The sequence below is a fragment of the Struthio camelus genome, chromosome 12 (assembly GCF_040807025.1).
Source record: "Struthio camelus isolate bStrCam1 chromosome 12, bStrCam1.hap1, whole genome shotgun sequence".
Lineage (NCBI taxonomy): Eukaryota > Metazoa > Chordata > Aves > Struthioniformes > Struthionidae > Struthio > Struthio camelus.
Window position 1 is genome coordinate 10,916,574 of NC_090953.1, and position 13,929 is coordinate 10,930,502.

General features: G+C 38.3%; 1 protein-coding gene and 1 long non-coding RNA gene across 9 annotated transcripts in view; one reads left to right on the forward strand and one right to left on the reverse strand.

Annotated features, from left to right (window-relative positions):
- Nucleotides 1-2,047, reverse strand: part of LOC138068841 (uncharacterized) — a 43,900-nt gene extending 41,853 nt beyond the window's left edge. For 2 of the 5 annotated variants that reach the window (XR_011143625.1, XR_011143621.1), the window contains exons 1-3: nt 1,927-2,046; nt 382-828; nt 62-140 (exon numbers count right to left, since the gene is read on the reverse strand). This is a non-coding gene — a long non-coding RNA (uncharacterized lncRNA). Of the gene's footprint in view, nt 1-61; nt 336-381; nt 829-1,926 lie in introns of those variants that run through there. The other 3 variants (XR_011143622.1, XR_011143623.1, XR_011143624.1) reach the window with 3 other exon arrangements.
- Nucleotides 1-13,929, forward strand: part of IL16 (interleukin 16) — a 38,557-nt gene that overhangs the window by 21,384 nt on the left and 3,244 nt on the right. The window contains exons 7-17 of one of the 4 annotated variants that reach the window (XM_068957794.1): nt 247-357; nt 1,648-1,762; nt 1,981-2,054; nt 2,148-2,361; nt 3,439-3,556; nt 4,758-4,890; nt 5,785-5,872; nt 6,593-7,068; nt 9,523-9,664; nt 10,475-11,570; nt 13,070-13,253. In XM_068957794.1, the coding sequence (XP_068813895.1) occupies nt 247-357; nt 1,648-1,762; nt 1,981-2,054; nt 2,148-2,361; nt 3,439-3,556; nt 4,758-4,890; nt 5,785-5,872; nt 6,593-7,068; nt 9,523-9,664; nt 10,475-11,570; nt 13,070-13,253 (2,751 nt within the window). Of the gene's footprint in view, nt 1-246; nt 358-1,647; nt 1,763-1,980; nt 2,362-3,438; nt 3,557-4,757; nt 4,891-5,784; nt 5,873-6,592; nt 7,069-9,522; nt 9,665-10,474; nt 11,571-13,069; nt 13,254-13,929 lie in introns of all 4 variants that reach the window. The other 3 variants (XM_068957795.1, XM_068957790.1, XM_068957791.1) reach the window with 3 other exon arrangements.

Consider the following 13,929-nt stretch of genomic DNA (forward strand, 5'->3'; position numbering starts at 1 on the left):
CTGACTCCTGAAGGTATGATGGAAAAAATATATTTTAGCATGAAAAGTCCAGATTACTCACCATGATCATCAGTTCCATGCAAATTGATAAGCTGAATAACAACTGGCTTTGAAAATGAGAAGAATGAGTCTTCTTTTACCTTCATCAGTCATAAGGAAGAAAACGTGAAATAAACTGGTTACCCTAATTTATGTCCAAGAATGTTTGGTTCTACATTGAAATGATTTTTTTTTAAATGTTCACAGGCTATTTCAAGAGCATCTAGATCGCTAAGTACAGCACAGCTAACGCACACATCTTGTGGCTCACAGGCTTCGGTAATCTCAAACATCGTATTGATGAAAGGACAAGGGAAGGTGAGGCTGGGTCTATTGACTTACCATAAGCAGAGTTTTACTTCCTTTCCTGAATGTAAGCTGCAAAGACATCAGTGCAAGGAAGTGATTTTGGGTATTAAGGTTGCCATTTCAAATCCGTGCTTTGCCAGGAGTGATTAGTTGTCACCACTGCCTTCTTAACCTTCTGAGGTATATCTGTGAAGCATGCTGCAGACTGCAGGCCAGGTTCTAATGAACACATCCACACCAAGAGAGCAACATCAGCACTGACATTCACTGCTCCTTGGCAATTAGAGGTAGGCTTGAAATTATAGATGTCATCCATAGGTTGCACTAGCCCAGCAATCTTAAAATTTCCTTCAAGTCAGTGTGTTATGAGACCACACAAAGCCTCAAAAAAACCACGCACATTTGCAAAAAAAAACACAAAAACATCTAGAAAAAGATGGAAGATAGTTGTATGCATAAAAACAATGTCACTGAAGATGCCTAAAAAGAAAATGGAGAAGTTATAAGCTTAAATACATACCTTTTTGGACTTGTTAAAAACCTGCAATTTTTATAAGACCTGCATTTTTTATAAATAACTATTTTAAGCGTGAGATTACTGTCAGAAGTCATTCCATGAAATGGGGTGAAACACAAAATCATCATCTATTGTCTGTATTTTGGGAGCACATCAGGCTATCATGAGCACACTACTTTCACTTTTAATCCAAAGGATGTTAAATGGCTGCAGAGATATAAATTAGTCTCACAATATCCTTGTAAGTTTGGTGGGGTGGAAGGCAAAGAATAAGTAAATGAGAAGTGTCTACCTGGTTGGTGCTGCTTAAAACTTACAACCCACATTAACTCTGTTTTGTGGAGGATAAGAGTTATATATATACCCCCCGCAAAAGATATCTGTCTGTGTGTCTGAAGTTAGCAGTAATACCAAGACCTTGCATGGTGGTTTTATCCATCCCATTTATGAAAAAGAAAATCAAGGAGAAGAAAGAATAAATTAATCTCTCAAAGTAACTTATTAATTCAAGGACAAAATAATAAAAAAAAAATTTAGACACATTCCTGTGTGTTTATAATAACATTAATTGATTGCAACTGAAACAAAACCCAACTCCTGAGGGTATTCAGCTGAAATTTTCATTTGCCTTTACTACTGGCACTTGGGTGACTATCTTTCCAGGGATTATACGATTCTGCTAACTGGTACTGCCATGTAGCTACTGCAGAAGAAACTATGAATTAATTTATTACGAGAACTGAACATGTACTCTCACACACTGTTTTTCTTCCATAAATTAGGGTCTAGGCTTCAGCATTGTTGGAGGGAAAGACAGCATTTATGGGCCAATAGGCATCTACGTCAAAACCATCTTTCCTGGTGGAGCAGCTGCTGCTGATGGAAGGCTACAAGAAGGTGGGAGATCTTTCCTTCCTCCCTTTTCCCACTCCAAATTCCCAGTGTTATCTAAAGGCAGATTCAACTGAAGATTAAATGAGCCCAATGTGACATTTGCATCTGTATCCTTTATTGCCTTTGCAAGACTCCTTTTGAGTACCTGTATGCATCACGCAACTTACTGTGAACACAGTAGAGTAATAATAATGCAGTGCCATTCTTCCTTCTAAAAACAGGTGATGAAATCCTGGAACTGAATGGAGAGTCCATGCATGGATTAACACATTATGATGCTTTACAAAAATTCAAGGTTACGTATTCTCCTCCCAGCATAATTTCTGCCTTTACACAGGATGTGCATGTGAGCTCAGCCCATTCATTCATTATATTTTGTTTCTTGCAGGCCAAAAAGGGTCTTCTCACACTTACAGTCAGGACAAGCTTTAGCACGCCTCATTCTGCTTCCAGCTATCTATCGCCCCACTTGTGTCAGTCACTGAGCTCTAGTACATGTATAACCAAAGAAAATAGCTCTTTCAGTTCAGAAAGCACAGCATTCTCGTTAAACACTACAAAGCCCAATGACAGGGTCATAATGGAAGTTACCCTAAACAAAGGTAAGTGCTAAAATTAACTGAGTACTGACAAACAAGGCACTGATTCACAAAACAGGGTTCGTTTGCTCTCAAAATGTCTTTCCTCACTAACCTGATCCTTTTCCTGGACTGAGTTTTTTTTTTTTTTAACACACTAATTTAGATCTCAGCGCCTGCATGTGTTAACAACTATCTATCAACAGCAGGCTTTTGCATACCATCTGTCCACAAGAGCCAATCAATCCTTTCTTTCTTCCACTGAAGCATTAGACTGTCACATCCATATCCTTCACATAAAATCTCTTAGCAAAAACTACCATTAAGCAGATTATGCAACTCTTATCCCTTAATTATCCAAATAGTTCATTTCATTCTTGAAATAGCTTAAACATAAATAAAACACAATACCTGTATCTTTTTGTTTTTCTTTCATCTCTTTTCCAACTGTCACACTTTTCTATTTATAAACAGCCACGGGCAGACTGAAATATACTTTGAAACATGGAACCATTAAAACAATAAACAAAGCAAAGTCTCCATGGGGTAACAGCATGACTTATCAAACACAGTATAGCGTTTGATATGACATCAGAACGACTGCCCAGTATAGAGAGGATGAATTCACAGAGATCTTAAGCTGCATTACATAAAACAAAGAAGTTTGAGATGGTATCTCAAATAACAGCCAGGCATCACATTTCCTCCTTAATTTTGGTTCTTTTTTTCTGTTCTGTCTCCTTCTAAAGTCATTTGAACTATACTGTCACGATCGATAACTTGCAAAATAAAATTGCATTTGCACTGCATCTGCAACATGCTAGCAAGTAATCGTCAACCAGGTATCGGAACCCAGCAAGCAATATTGTGTGCCCGCCCTTTAAATGTTTAAAAAAAAAAAAGAAAAGAAGAAGAAAAAAGAAAAAAAAAGAGCAGCAGAAGGAGCAGCTAATTTGAATGCGAAAAATTAATAAACACAAGAGCAGGGTTCTGGTTTGCATACACAGAATTAATTAAATTGAAGATAGTTTTAAAAAAAATTCTCCAGTTGTTTGTTTTTACCACTTTTTATACCTCTTTTTTATTTATCAATTCTTTCAGAGGCAGGTGTTGGCCTTGGAATTGGATTGTGCAGTGTCCCTTACTTCCAGTGTATTTCAGGGATTTTTATTCACACCCTCTCACCAGGCTCTGTGGCACATATGGATGGGAGACTCAGGTAGGATGAGAGTGGGTGTTTGTCATGATATCTCATATTGAAAGTTTTCCATTGCTCTGTTATGTTATGGGTTCATATTTGACCTGTTTGGGCAGGAGGTCCTAGTTCTTTCCGGAAGCGTTGCATTTACAGCATATGTGCTGTTCTGCAGGTTTGAGCATGCGTATTTGGGATGTCTGGGTTTTCCATATATATGGCAACCCAGTTGAATTATTCTCCTGTCTAGGCTAGGCTAGCTTTGGTGGTCTTGGACAAGCATATAGCATTCTTCCTAGAGAAGATTTCCAAGTAAAAAAGGAGAATATATATCAAAAAAACACCAAACATGGCATATTTTATGGGCACTAGCTTTCCTGATGCAAGCTCCTCAAATTCCATCCCTTCTTGTCCAACAGAAATAACTGCTTTGCTGAATTTGTTTTAGCAGGAGTGTAGAAGGTCACCCCATAAGATTTATGACCAATCGGTAACGTTGACCATGTCCAGAAATGAACAGAACACAGCATTTGCAGTGAACGTTTTTTGATTTAACTTCAAGTGCTCTGTACCCTTCATCTCACTTTTGTACAAAGTTTGCACGATATGAATCAATGCCTTTAGAAGGCTTCTTAATTTCTATCAGTATTTGCAATAGAGCAGAGAAGGGCAGTCTCCGTCTCCATGGAGGCCACATTTGGATTTCATCTGGAAAGACTCAGTCTAGCAGTGGGCAGTGATTGATCTGGGCAATTTATGGTAACCAAAAATTGTGTATTAACAAGTTATTCCTATGTAGCAGAAACACCACAAGATTCTGTCTGACCTTAAATAATACTAGTAGACCATAAGTACGTGAAAAGTGAAGTGTTAACTTGATAGGAAGGGAGGAAGACGTAGGTGGAAACAGCAACAGATCTGCATACAGGAGAAAGATCACAGACCACAAAACATGCGTTGCTCAATATGCAAAAGGTTCAAAAGCTATATGCAGCGAGGCAGTAAGTCAAAGGAAACTTGACGTCCAACTGCTCATTCCCATTTCATTTTCTGTAAAGGGCACTGTGAGACATAATGATTTAATCTGTGATCACACTAGAGATCAACCACAGGAATCTGCTTGTTGCCTACCTTCATGTATGTGAGACAAGGCTGGAGGGAAAAAAATCTATGCTTTGTTTATATCTGCTCTTTTATTTTATTTTTTTTTTTAATATCTCTGTAGGTGTGGAGATGAAATCATCGAAATTAACGAATCATCAGTACAAAATATGACTCTTAACGAAGTTTATGCTGTGCTAAGCCATTGCAGTCCTGGTGCAGTGCAGATTATTATTAGCAGACACCCTGAACCGCAGGTAGCACTCCATATTCTTTCTGATTTTGCATAAAGCACATATTGATGAACTAATATTAAGTGAGGAAGCAGATGCTAATCTAAAACAGGTGGAAAAATGTTGATAACAAAACGATAGTGATGTCTTTCTAAGCATAACTACAAACACGTGAGACAAATTAAGGTACAAACCTGAGATAGGCGCTGTCTTACATATAATCATGTAAGATTTGAAGATCACTGGAGACGGTTCTTACATGAGAGTTTCTATGCTATGAATAAGTAAACTACAAAAATAAGGCTTAAGGGACAACAACAATATTTCACAGAAGAATAAACTTTAGTCAAGAAAAAATTGGAAGTAATAGGAAAATAATTTGAAAGAGGGAACGTACTGCCTCAAAAAGAAACAAGAAGTGCTTATACACACTCTTCCACGATGTAATGAAAATTTAGGTCTTGCCCAGACAATATTTGCTATTAAAGTAAAATATTTTGTTCTTAGGAGATGCTTCTACAAAATGCCTCCTACAACCACTGTGTAAATGATTATGAAGTTTAAATTGTGCATCAAACTATCATAAAAATGCAGTATTAAATTACCTTATGCTGGTAAGTCCAGACCTGCACTTCTAATGAAATATTCAAATTGACATTTAACTTTGAAAGATCCCATTTTATTTAAACAATCAATATAAATGGCACAGCTTTACAGAAACTTCAGCTATACTAAAATATGCGCAAATATGATGTGTGCACTTCTTTGGCTTTAAAATTAACTGTGACATGATGTAACCAGATCTATTCATTTCAATTAGAGGACTTGCAGGAGCTGGAGAGCTTTGTGAGAGGAATAAAGATTCAAATGTTATCACACAGCAGCCTTGTGAGAGTATAATGACATGGTATTTCCTAGGTGTCTGAGCAACAGCTAAAAGAAGCTGTTGCACAAGCTGTGGAAAACAACAGGTTTGGACGGGAGAGACACCAATGGAGCAGCGAAGGTAAGGGAATATATACATTCATTGAGACATTGCAATTTTGACTTGAAAATACGTATAAGATTAGTACCTGCTGTGATAGAATCCTTGGTAACAGTCAAGTAACCTGGAACAGAAAGGAAGAGTAGGACAGCACTCCTACCGTGTCTCCCAAGACACGTTACTAGAGAGCAATGAGAAGAGACCACATCTGACTGATTCACAACAAAGATTTTTGTGCCAAATTCCTCTTACTCTTGCTCATACTTTCCAATTCATAACTAGTGCTCAGAGCTTTTCAAACAGCTGTCAGTAGGTAACAGGAGTACGATAGCACAAAACTCCAAGATGCATGTAATGTTCTGGGGAAAAAGAGTGTGTTAATCCCCCCGTGAGGAAAGGCATATGCGATCGTGGTTACAGCTATTTGCCCAGTTCAGCTAAAATAGCCTATCATGGCAACACTTTGCAATACAATACTCCTTTCAGCTTCCTTACTTCTTCTAAAGGACTAAGGGTATTAGAACCAGCAGCAGTAAACTACAGGAAAAAAGGTAAAATTATTTGACTGTCTAGCAATTAAGCTGCTAACACTTTGACTTTAATTCCTTTTTTTTGATGTGACGGAGTAATCATAATATGCATCAACTGGTGACGTTTACTTGCAAATTTAATCAGCTGAATCTTAGAAGCAAGCACTTCGCATTTATCTGAATAGACATTTTGAGCATGTTCCTAATACAGGTGTCAAAAAGCTAGAGACAAGCTGGCATGGAAGACACCCATGTGAAAAACATATTGAAAGGAACGCTGCTTATTGCAACCGCAGGACACAGAAACTAATGATACGCTCCATCAGTGACAGCAGCTACAACGCTAGGTCGTCTTGTACTAACGGTACTGCTTACCAGCTGACTGACTTGAAGGCAAGGGTACACAGCATTGATGTGCCAATTACCAGACAGCCTGGCCTCTTGCACTCATTGTCTGGAAATGATCTGGAGAGAAATTCCCCACCTACTTGTAGTGAAGGAGGTCGACTCCTACAAAACACTAAAAAATCAACAGAGATCCTCGTTAGAAAACCTAGATCATCAAAGCCAAAACCTCCACCAAGGAAATATTTTAAGCAGGACTGTACAGGTAATGACCTGTGTAATACAGACAGGAAAGAAAAGCTTGTATCGGAAGTGGCTGTATCACCTCCTGCAAATGTTCAGGTAAAACAAAATTTGCAAAAGTCTTTTGTGTGGGGGAGGGGAAGGAGGAAGAGGAAGAGAGCAGCTGTGTGATGGCAGGAAGAAAGGTGAGGAAAAGAGAGAGAAAGTGTGCATATGTATGAGAGGACTAGGGGAAGGGGACGAGGTTCTTCTCTTTTGAAAATGGTGTACATATCTTAGTGAAGCCTGTTTAGTTCCAAACACAATGTCCAAACTAAAAGTAACAAGGCAGAGAAGTGTTGAAGGGAATTTTCTTCCTCATCCGAGAATCTGTGTTCAAATCCCAATGAGGGCAGCAGTGAGAACGAATCCAAGTCCCCCACTGGCGTTCCCTGTGAACATGCACCAGTCGTTCCAGTGGGACTGGGAACTGCAATGCGTTGTGGGCTGGGACTGGAGGAGTTTGCGCAGCCTCTGATGTCAGCCTGGTATGGTTCATCCTGATCTCAAAATTTACTGCATCAAGCTGCTTAAGAACTAGAGAAGAGTCATATGAAACAGTTTCTATTTTAATAGAAATGCGCTAGTGAAACAAAGAAGCACTAGCGTTATGAACAGCAGGTAATTTTGGTCTCAGATATCTTTTCTGAAACAAGGAGGTATTAAACAAACTCATTTATATTGTCAGAGACCCACTTTCTTATTTGCTGAGGAGATGAAGTCTTTGAAAACTGAATGTGTATTTGTACCTTACTAAATTTCAGTTCCCTCTCCTACCTAAGATAGGATAGAAAGACATAGCATATCACATTTGCAGTACTGTGAGATCTGCATGTTGAAACAGGGCTGTGGTTTGTTTAAAAAAGGAACCTATTTCCCCCCTGGGTTTAGTAATATGCCAGAAGAAGTGAGCAGACCTTGGTGCAACGCAAAACAAACAAGACTGCACTTTCAGTTCTCCAGGTGCATAGTCAAAATAAAATGATGTAGCTTGGACTGAAGCAAAGGTATAACGTTAACATCCAAGTTTCAGTTCAACACCTCATGTATGGTGACTCTTTCATCCTCTAAGAGCACAGCAGAAACATGTTCACCAACAGCTACTAGAAAATCACCATCCTGGAGTAAAATTCAAGGAACTAACAACTTACTGAATTTTAATTATCTTACAGCCCTCAGTTATTCTAAGGATCAATAAACTCTATGAGAAGTCAAGCTCGGTTAATGAAGAGAACTTCCTCTAATAAAACAGTTAATATATCTCAGGACAGTAGCTGCTGTAAGTGCCCAGGAGAGACGATTTCTTTCCAGAATGTATTTCAGTTCATTAAGAGAAAGATTTGTTACTGCTCTTGACTGCTTTCCTTTATTCCTTAAACATTCTTCATCAGCCATTTTGAGGCCTGCATACAATAATTTTATATGGTGGTTCCACAGATGACTTTGGTTCCTTCTTCCTAGTCAAGAATGCTTAACTGATATTTTTGACTGTGCTTTATACTGTGTCAATAAAAAGGTAGGTATAACTGCCATCAGTAAAGCATCAGATCTAATTGTATGTACCTACTGTTTTCAGATGGCTATTTAACTTCCCTGAATATCTAATGTCCACATCTAACAGCTACAGAACGTTAAGTGCAACTTTCAAAAACGCCTTTAGAAAGCAGAGGATGGAGAAAGGTTTTCCTGGAATGAGAAAGTTGCATAATAACCACTACTCCATTACAGAAACGCTAAGGAATTGTCAAATTACTGGGGGTTTTTTTGTTTGTTTTTTTGGGTTTTTTTTTTAAAGGACAATCTCATTTGGTTCTAGACTTTCATTCTCTATCCTGCTTGGTTTGCTTTCTATCAGTAGCAACAGAGTTTAACTACATAGCACAGAGCACTTCCAGACCAGATGGTAGCTCGGTATCAGTTACAAAATGATGGAGTAATTCCAGAGCATCACTTAAAAATGCTGCATTTGCTGCAACCTCAAACTAATCCTCTTGCCCTTTTTTTTCCAGCCAAAAACAAGAAGGGGAGCACTCTGAAACTACATTAATGATTTAGCTTGTCCAGCTTGTGTTTAAAGGCAAAAAATCTACAACGGAAAAGAGTATTTAATGTAAAGTTAGAGGAAATTCATGTTCTGGCTTTGCTTCATTAGTTTGCAAGAGACTACTGAATAGCTGATGTTATAAAAAATCCACAATTACGGCAGGCAGTCTTTTATTTCATTATGAAGTGGTACATGGAGATACTGAAATTAACTAAATTTATGAGATACTAATTGCATTTTTCTCAGTCTGTTTACTAGTATGCTATAAAATATCACACCAGCATTCTTGGAATACAGAATGAATTTGAGGATTACATCCCAAGCAGAAATGAAACCTTGACTCCTATTCAATATTTCTTTTCAGAGTTTAAAAAAAAAAAAAAAGGCAAAAATATGTTTTTCTTCATACTGATATACAATGGGGTTTGCCTAATTACATTCTGACACACTTCTATTTCCTGTTTGCTCAGCAGGAAGTCAGAGAGCCAATGCTAGAGGGACACAAAACTGTTATAACCCACAGTGTCTTTACCACTTCTCCTACAGCAGATGAAACTGAACACATAGCTGCTGTTCCAGTGGGCAGAGATCAGGAAAGAAAACCAAACCTAGGTATGTTTCATTCCGTAAACTTAAGTACGATGTTTGCAGCTGAACCTAGCATTTAGTCTGGATTCCAAAGTGAGTTTCAGACTGGCTTCACCTTCAGCTTTAAATGTAGACTGCACATCTGTAAACTGTTGGGTGAACAGATGAAAATTTAATTGTGATTAATTTTTGACAAAGGGAAACAAATAAATAAAGTGGAAATGGACATGTACAGTATTGTTGCATTTTTTCAGATGACAACTTGCTTACTTATATTAAAATTTAGTTTTAGTATATTGAAGTTTAGGTTTAGCATTTCTAAAAAATGTTTTTATGCATCGTTTCAAGACTCAAGCGTTGTAATGTACAGACCACTGATAATAAGTTAGTATTTTGTAGTGCCAGATAAGATCTGGGCCAGCGGAAAGATGAACTTCTTTAAGAATTTACAGTAACGTCACCTTGTTCTATCACTTCGCTGGCAACAGCGTTTCAATTTTAACCTTCTGTTTTAACTGTTGTATGCTGAATCATGCCTTCAGCACCCCAAATTTCAGGTTATCTTTAGAAGTTACAGGCCCTTTTAGAAAAGTGATCCTGTACCTAAGCACAGAAGAGTCTTGGTTTGCAGCTAATTCCAGTGTCAGGAAACAGAACTTGTGGATCAAGAGTTGTGAATTTTAAAAAAGTATAACTTTTCAGAAACTTAAAAAAGAAATTGTTGGAGGCTTGAATGAAATACAAATTTAGAGAAGTAATAACATTGCATAGGTAAAGGATGGATAAGGAAAATCAGAAGGAGTCTTATTTATAATCAATGTTTCTCTAATATAGGGAATCCTCCTTCATCGATACAACGGCCTATACTTAAAAGACAAGCACGGGTAGATTATAGTCTTGATACAACAACAGAAGACCCTTGGGTTAGAATTTCCGACTGCATAAAAAGCTTATTTAATCCTACCATGAGTGAAGACAGCAGCCACTTAGATTTGCAACCTGGCATCAACGCAAATGAAGAAAATCAAAATCGAAGCAGCTCAGAGGCAGTTCTGCAAAAATCAGATTCGGACATAGCCAGTTCAAAAGTGCTAAAATCAGATGCAAATGATGCTGTGAAAAAGGGTCCCCCTGTTGCACCTAAGCCAGCCTGGTTTCGCCAAAGTCTGAAAGGACTGAGGAAAGCAAATTCAGATCTAAAAACGCAGGCACAGCAGAGTTCTACTGACCTCCAAAGCATTTCCAGCAAAGAACTGCAGTCCAGCCTATCCCGTGTCTCTCCTAGGGGATCATCAATAAAACAAAGAATAAGCTCATTTGAATCCTTGAGTGCTCCTCAGTCACCTGAAAAAGTACACCGAAGGCTCAGCCCCAAACCGTCAATTCAAAAGGGACACTCTCCCAGTGCAAAAGGGTGGGGAGAGGCTCCAGCCCAGTTAAATCACATCTCTCTTCAACATTCTGAAAACAGCCAACAACAGTCAAAGTCACCTGTGGTCATGGGGACAAAGAGCCTAGATAGAGCTCCCTCTTCCAAGGAGGCCCTTGCAACTAGCTCAGAGAAGAGCAACAACGGCAACACTGAAAATTCCTCGGGTCTCCTAACTACAGAAGTCACTGCACCTTCCCACCTAGTATCAGTAACAAAAACTCAGAGCCTAAGATCACGAAGCTTTCCACTTACTGCTACCCAGTCGTGTGAGATGATGAAGGCGTATGATGAAAAATACAGCAAAATCTATTCCATCAGTAGCCAGGTGTCATCTGCTTTAATGAAATCTTTGCTTTGCCTTCCTCATTCTCCAGTCCCTTCTGGAAACAATGCGTGGGAAACTCTGGATACGTTGTCTCAGTCCTCTGTGGAGGAGGATGGGACATCTCTCTCATCCACAAGTGAGACTCACCACTTGGACACTGGATTTTCTCTAAAGTAAGACACTATATTTAAAATTAGACTCCCAGACCAATATTCGTGAATCTTTGTGCAAATTAGCTGATGTAAAATTACCATTTTAGGTAGTCGCACACGATAGAAAAGCACAGACTGAGGTAGGAACTTTCTAGAGTGCAAGGGATGAATGACTCACATGACTGTTACACTTATTTTTGTGCATCTATATTACAAGCTTCCTCCTAGTTAAGGACAAGTATCTCTAGCATCCCCATGATTAAGAGGCAGGACAGAAAAAAAACCAGACATCGTTGCTGCTAATGAAAGGTACACATTTGCCAGTGAGGAAGCTAAGGGATTTTAATGCATTCCTTCAAGATTATGTGAAAAGCTGCTGTCTTATGACTACATGCTGCCCAGATAAACTAGCTGTAGCTAGTCACTGTAATGAGGTGAGTTAAATACCCAGCTACTCTTGCCACATCACTTGCCAGTCTTCCTGGATGAGTTGTGCAATTCTGTTGAGTATCATTGCAATAATGATACTTTTGGCATCTAGAGAAGCAAGCCTGGCACTAGTACCTGAAGGTGGTGTAGCCAGAGTAGGATCTAGGCATTCCCTAAGACATAACCGTACCTCCCTACCTGGTCTTGCTCCCTATAATGATTCGTATGCACTTTCTGTTAATAACTAGTCAGGATTTCAGAAAATAGCAAAGTGAATAAAGTTAATACTTTTGGTAAAATGTTTCAATAGCACATAGGAACCTTCTAAATTCCATCTGAAAAGGCTTTCTGAAAGTATTAACTTTGTATTAGCTTTAAAACTTTTACTGCACAGGAAAGAAATTAAGGTAGTCCTTGTTTCCTAAGAGAAGATCATTACACTGCTCATTTGATGAAAGAGCGTTGATAAAAGTCAAAAGATAGAGTCTTAATAACAAACGAAAATTTCCTAATACCTTTTAATAGCTTTTGCTAGAAGGTTACAATCTGTAATAGCTAAACAACAAGAGATTTATAGTGGTAATTCAGGTAGACACTGGATTTTGGATGTCCATCTGAATCTTATATCTGCGCTACGTGAATAGCGTTTTCTGGGATCAATTAAAAATACAGTGAAAATTGCCTTTCTTAGAAAATAGGATACTTACACACCTATCTGTAAGTATTTTTTTCCCTTATTTAAAAACAACAAAAAAAAAGCCCCAAACCACAGCCTCTTTATCTAATCCTAGACTTAACTGGAAAGTGCAGAAACACATGAAAATGGGAAATTAAAAAAAATTAAATTAACGTAGATGTGAGGATTTTTAAAGTCAGTTTCAGCATGGGGCCAAGATATTACTCCTATTCTTTTATGTGATGAATTCTACTTCTTTCTGTTAGGCTTATATACTTAATTTATATAAGTATATATTTATAGTACTAATTACAGTGCCTGCCTTCCTGCTCCAGCGTTGCCTCTTCTATGCTCTTGTAGTTATGTTCTGTCGTAACTCAGTACTTCTTTTTTTATTCTTTTCTCAATGACACAGCCTCTCTGAGCTGAGAGAATATACTGTGAGCTTAGCAGACAATGAGAAAGAGGAAGAGAAACAGGAACACGGCTCACCTCAAGCTTCCGGTGCAGCAGGGCAGTCTGTCATCTCTCTGCTTTCCCCTGAAGAGTTAGCAAAGCTTATAGAGGAAGTCAAATCGCTAGATGAGGCAACCTTAAAGGTAAATCTGCTTTTCCATGCATTCATGATTTTCAGAGAGAGCTGATGAGTTGATACATCTAGTTAATCCTGGCAATATGACTTTATTATAAATAAAACAGTCAAAGCAACATGTATCAGTAATAATGTTTAGCTCTTTTGACCAGAAATCTACAAAGATAGCTAAGCAAGACTAATACCCATTTTACTAATGGGATAACTGAGGTATATAGCAGGTAGGGTCAGTGTATGCAAAAGCAGACACTAATATTTTGGAGCCTTTTCTTTTTATTTGGGTTCACAGTCTGAGGCACATGATGCCTGATTCTGGGGATGCTGAACATCTTTTAATCTTACTGGAGTCATCTAAAATCGTGATAACGCTCAGAATAAGTCAAATTTATTCAGTCCAAAACAGCAGAGATTTTTAAAGACAGCCCACACTACAAGAAAAAGCAGATAACATCTAGAACTCTGCATCAAAAATACAGTCTTCTGCTGGCAACTATGCACTTGCTGTGTTAGACACTGCGAGCTGCCCAAAAACAACGTAATGACGTTAATGTAACAATAAGTCTAAATTAATGTATTTTGTTCCTTAGCTAACTGCAGTGACATGGCACTCAGGTTAGTCCTGGTTTGTGCCTGTCCTGTGTGGAGCTTGAGTAGTGATTTCATATCTGCCTTTCAGAAGGCCA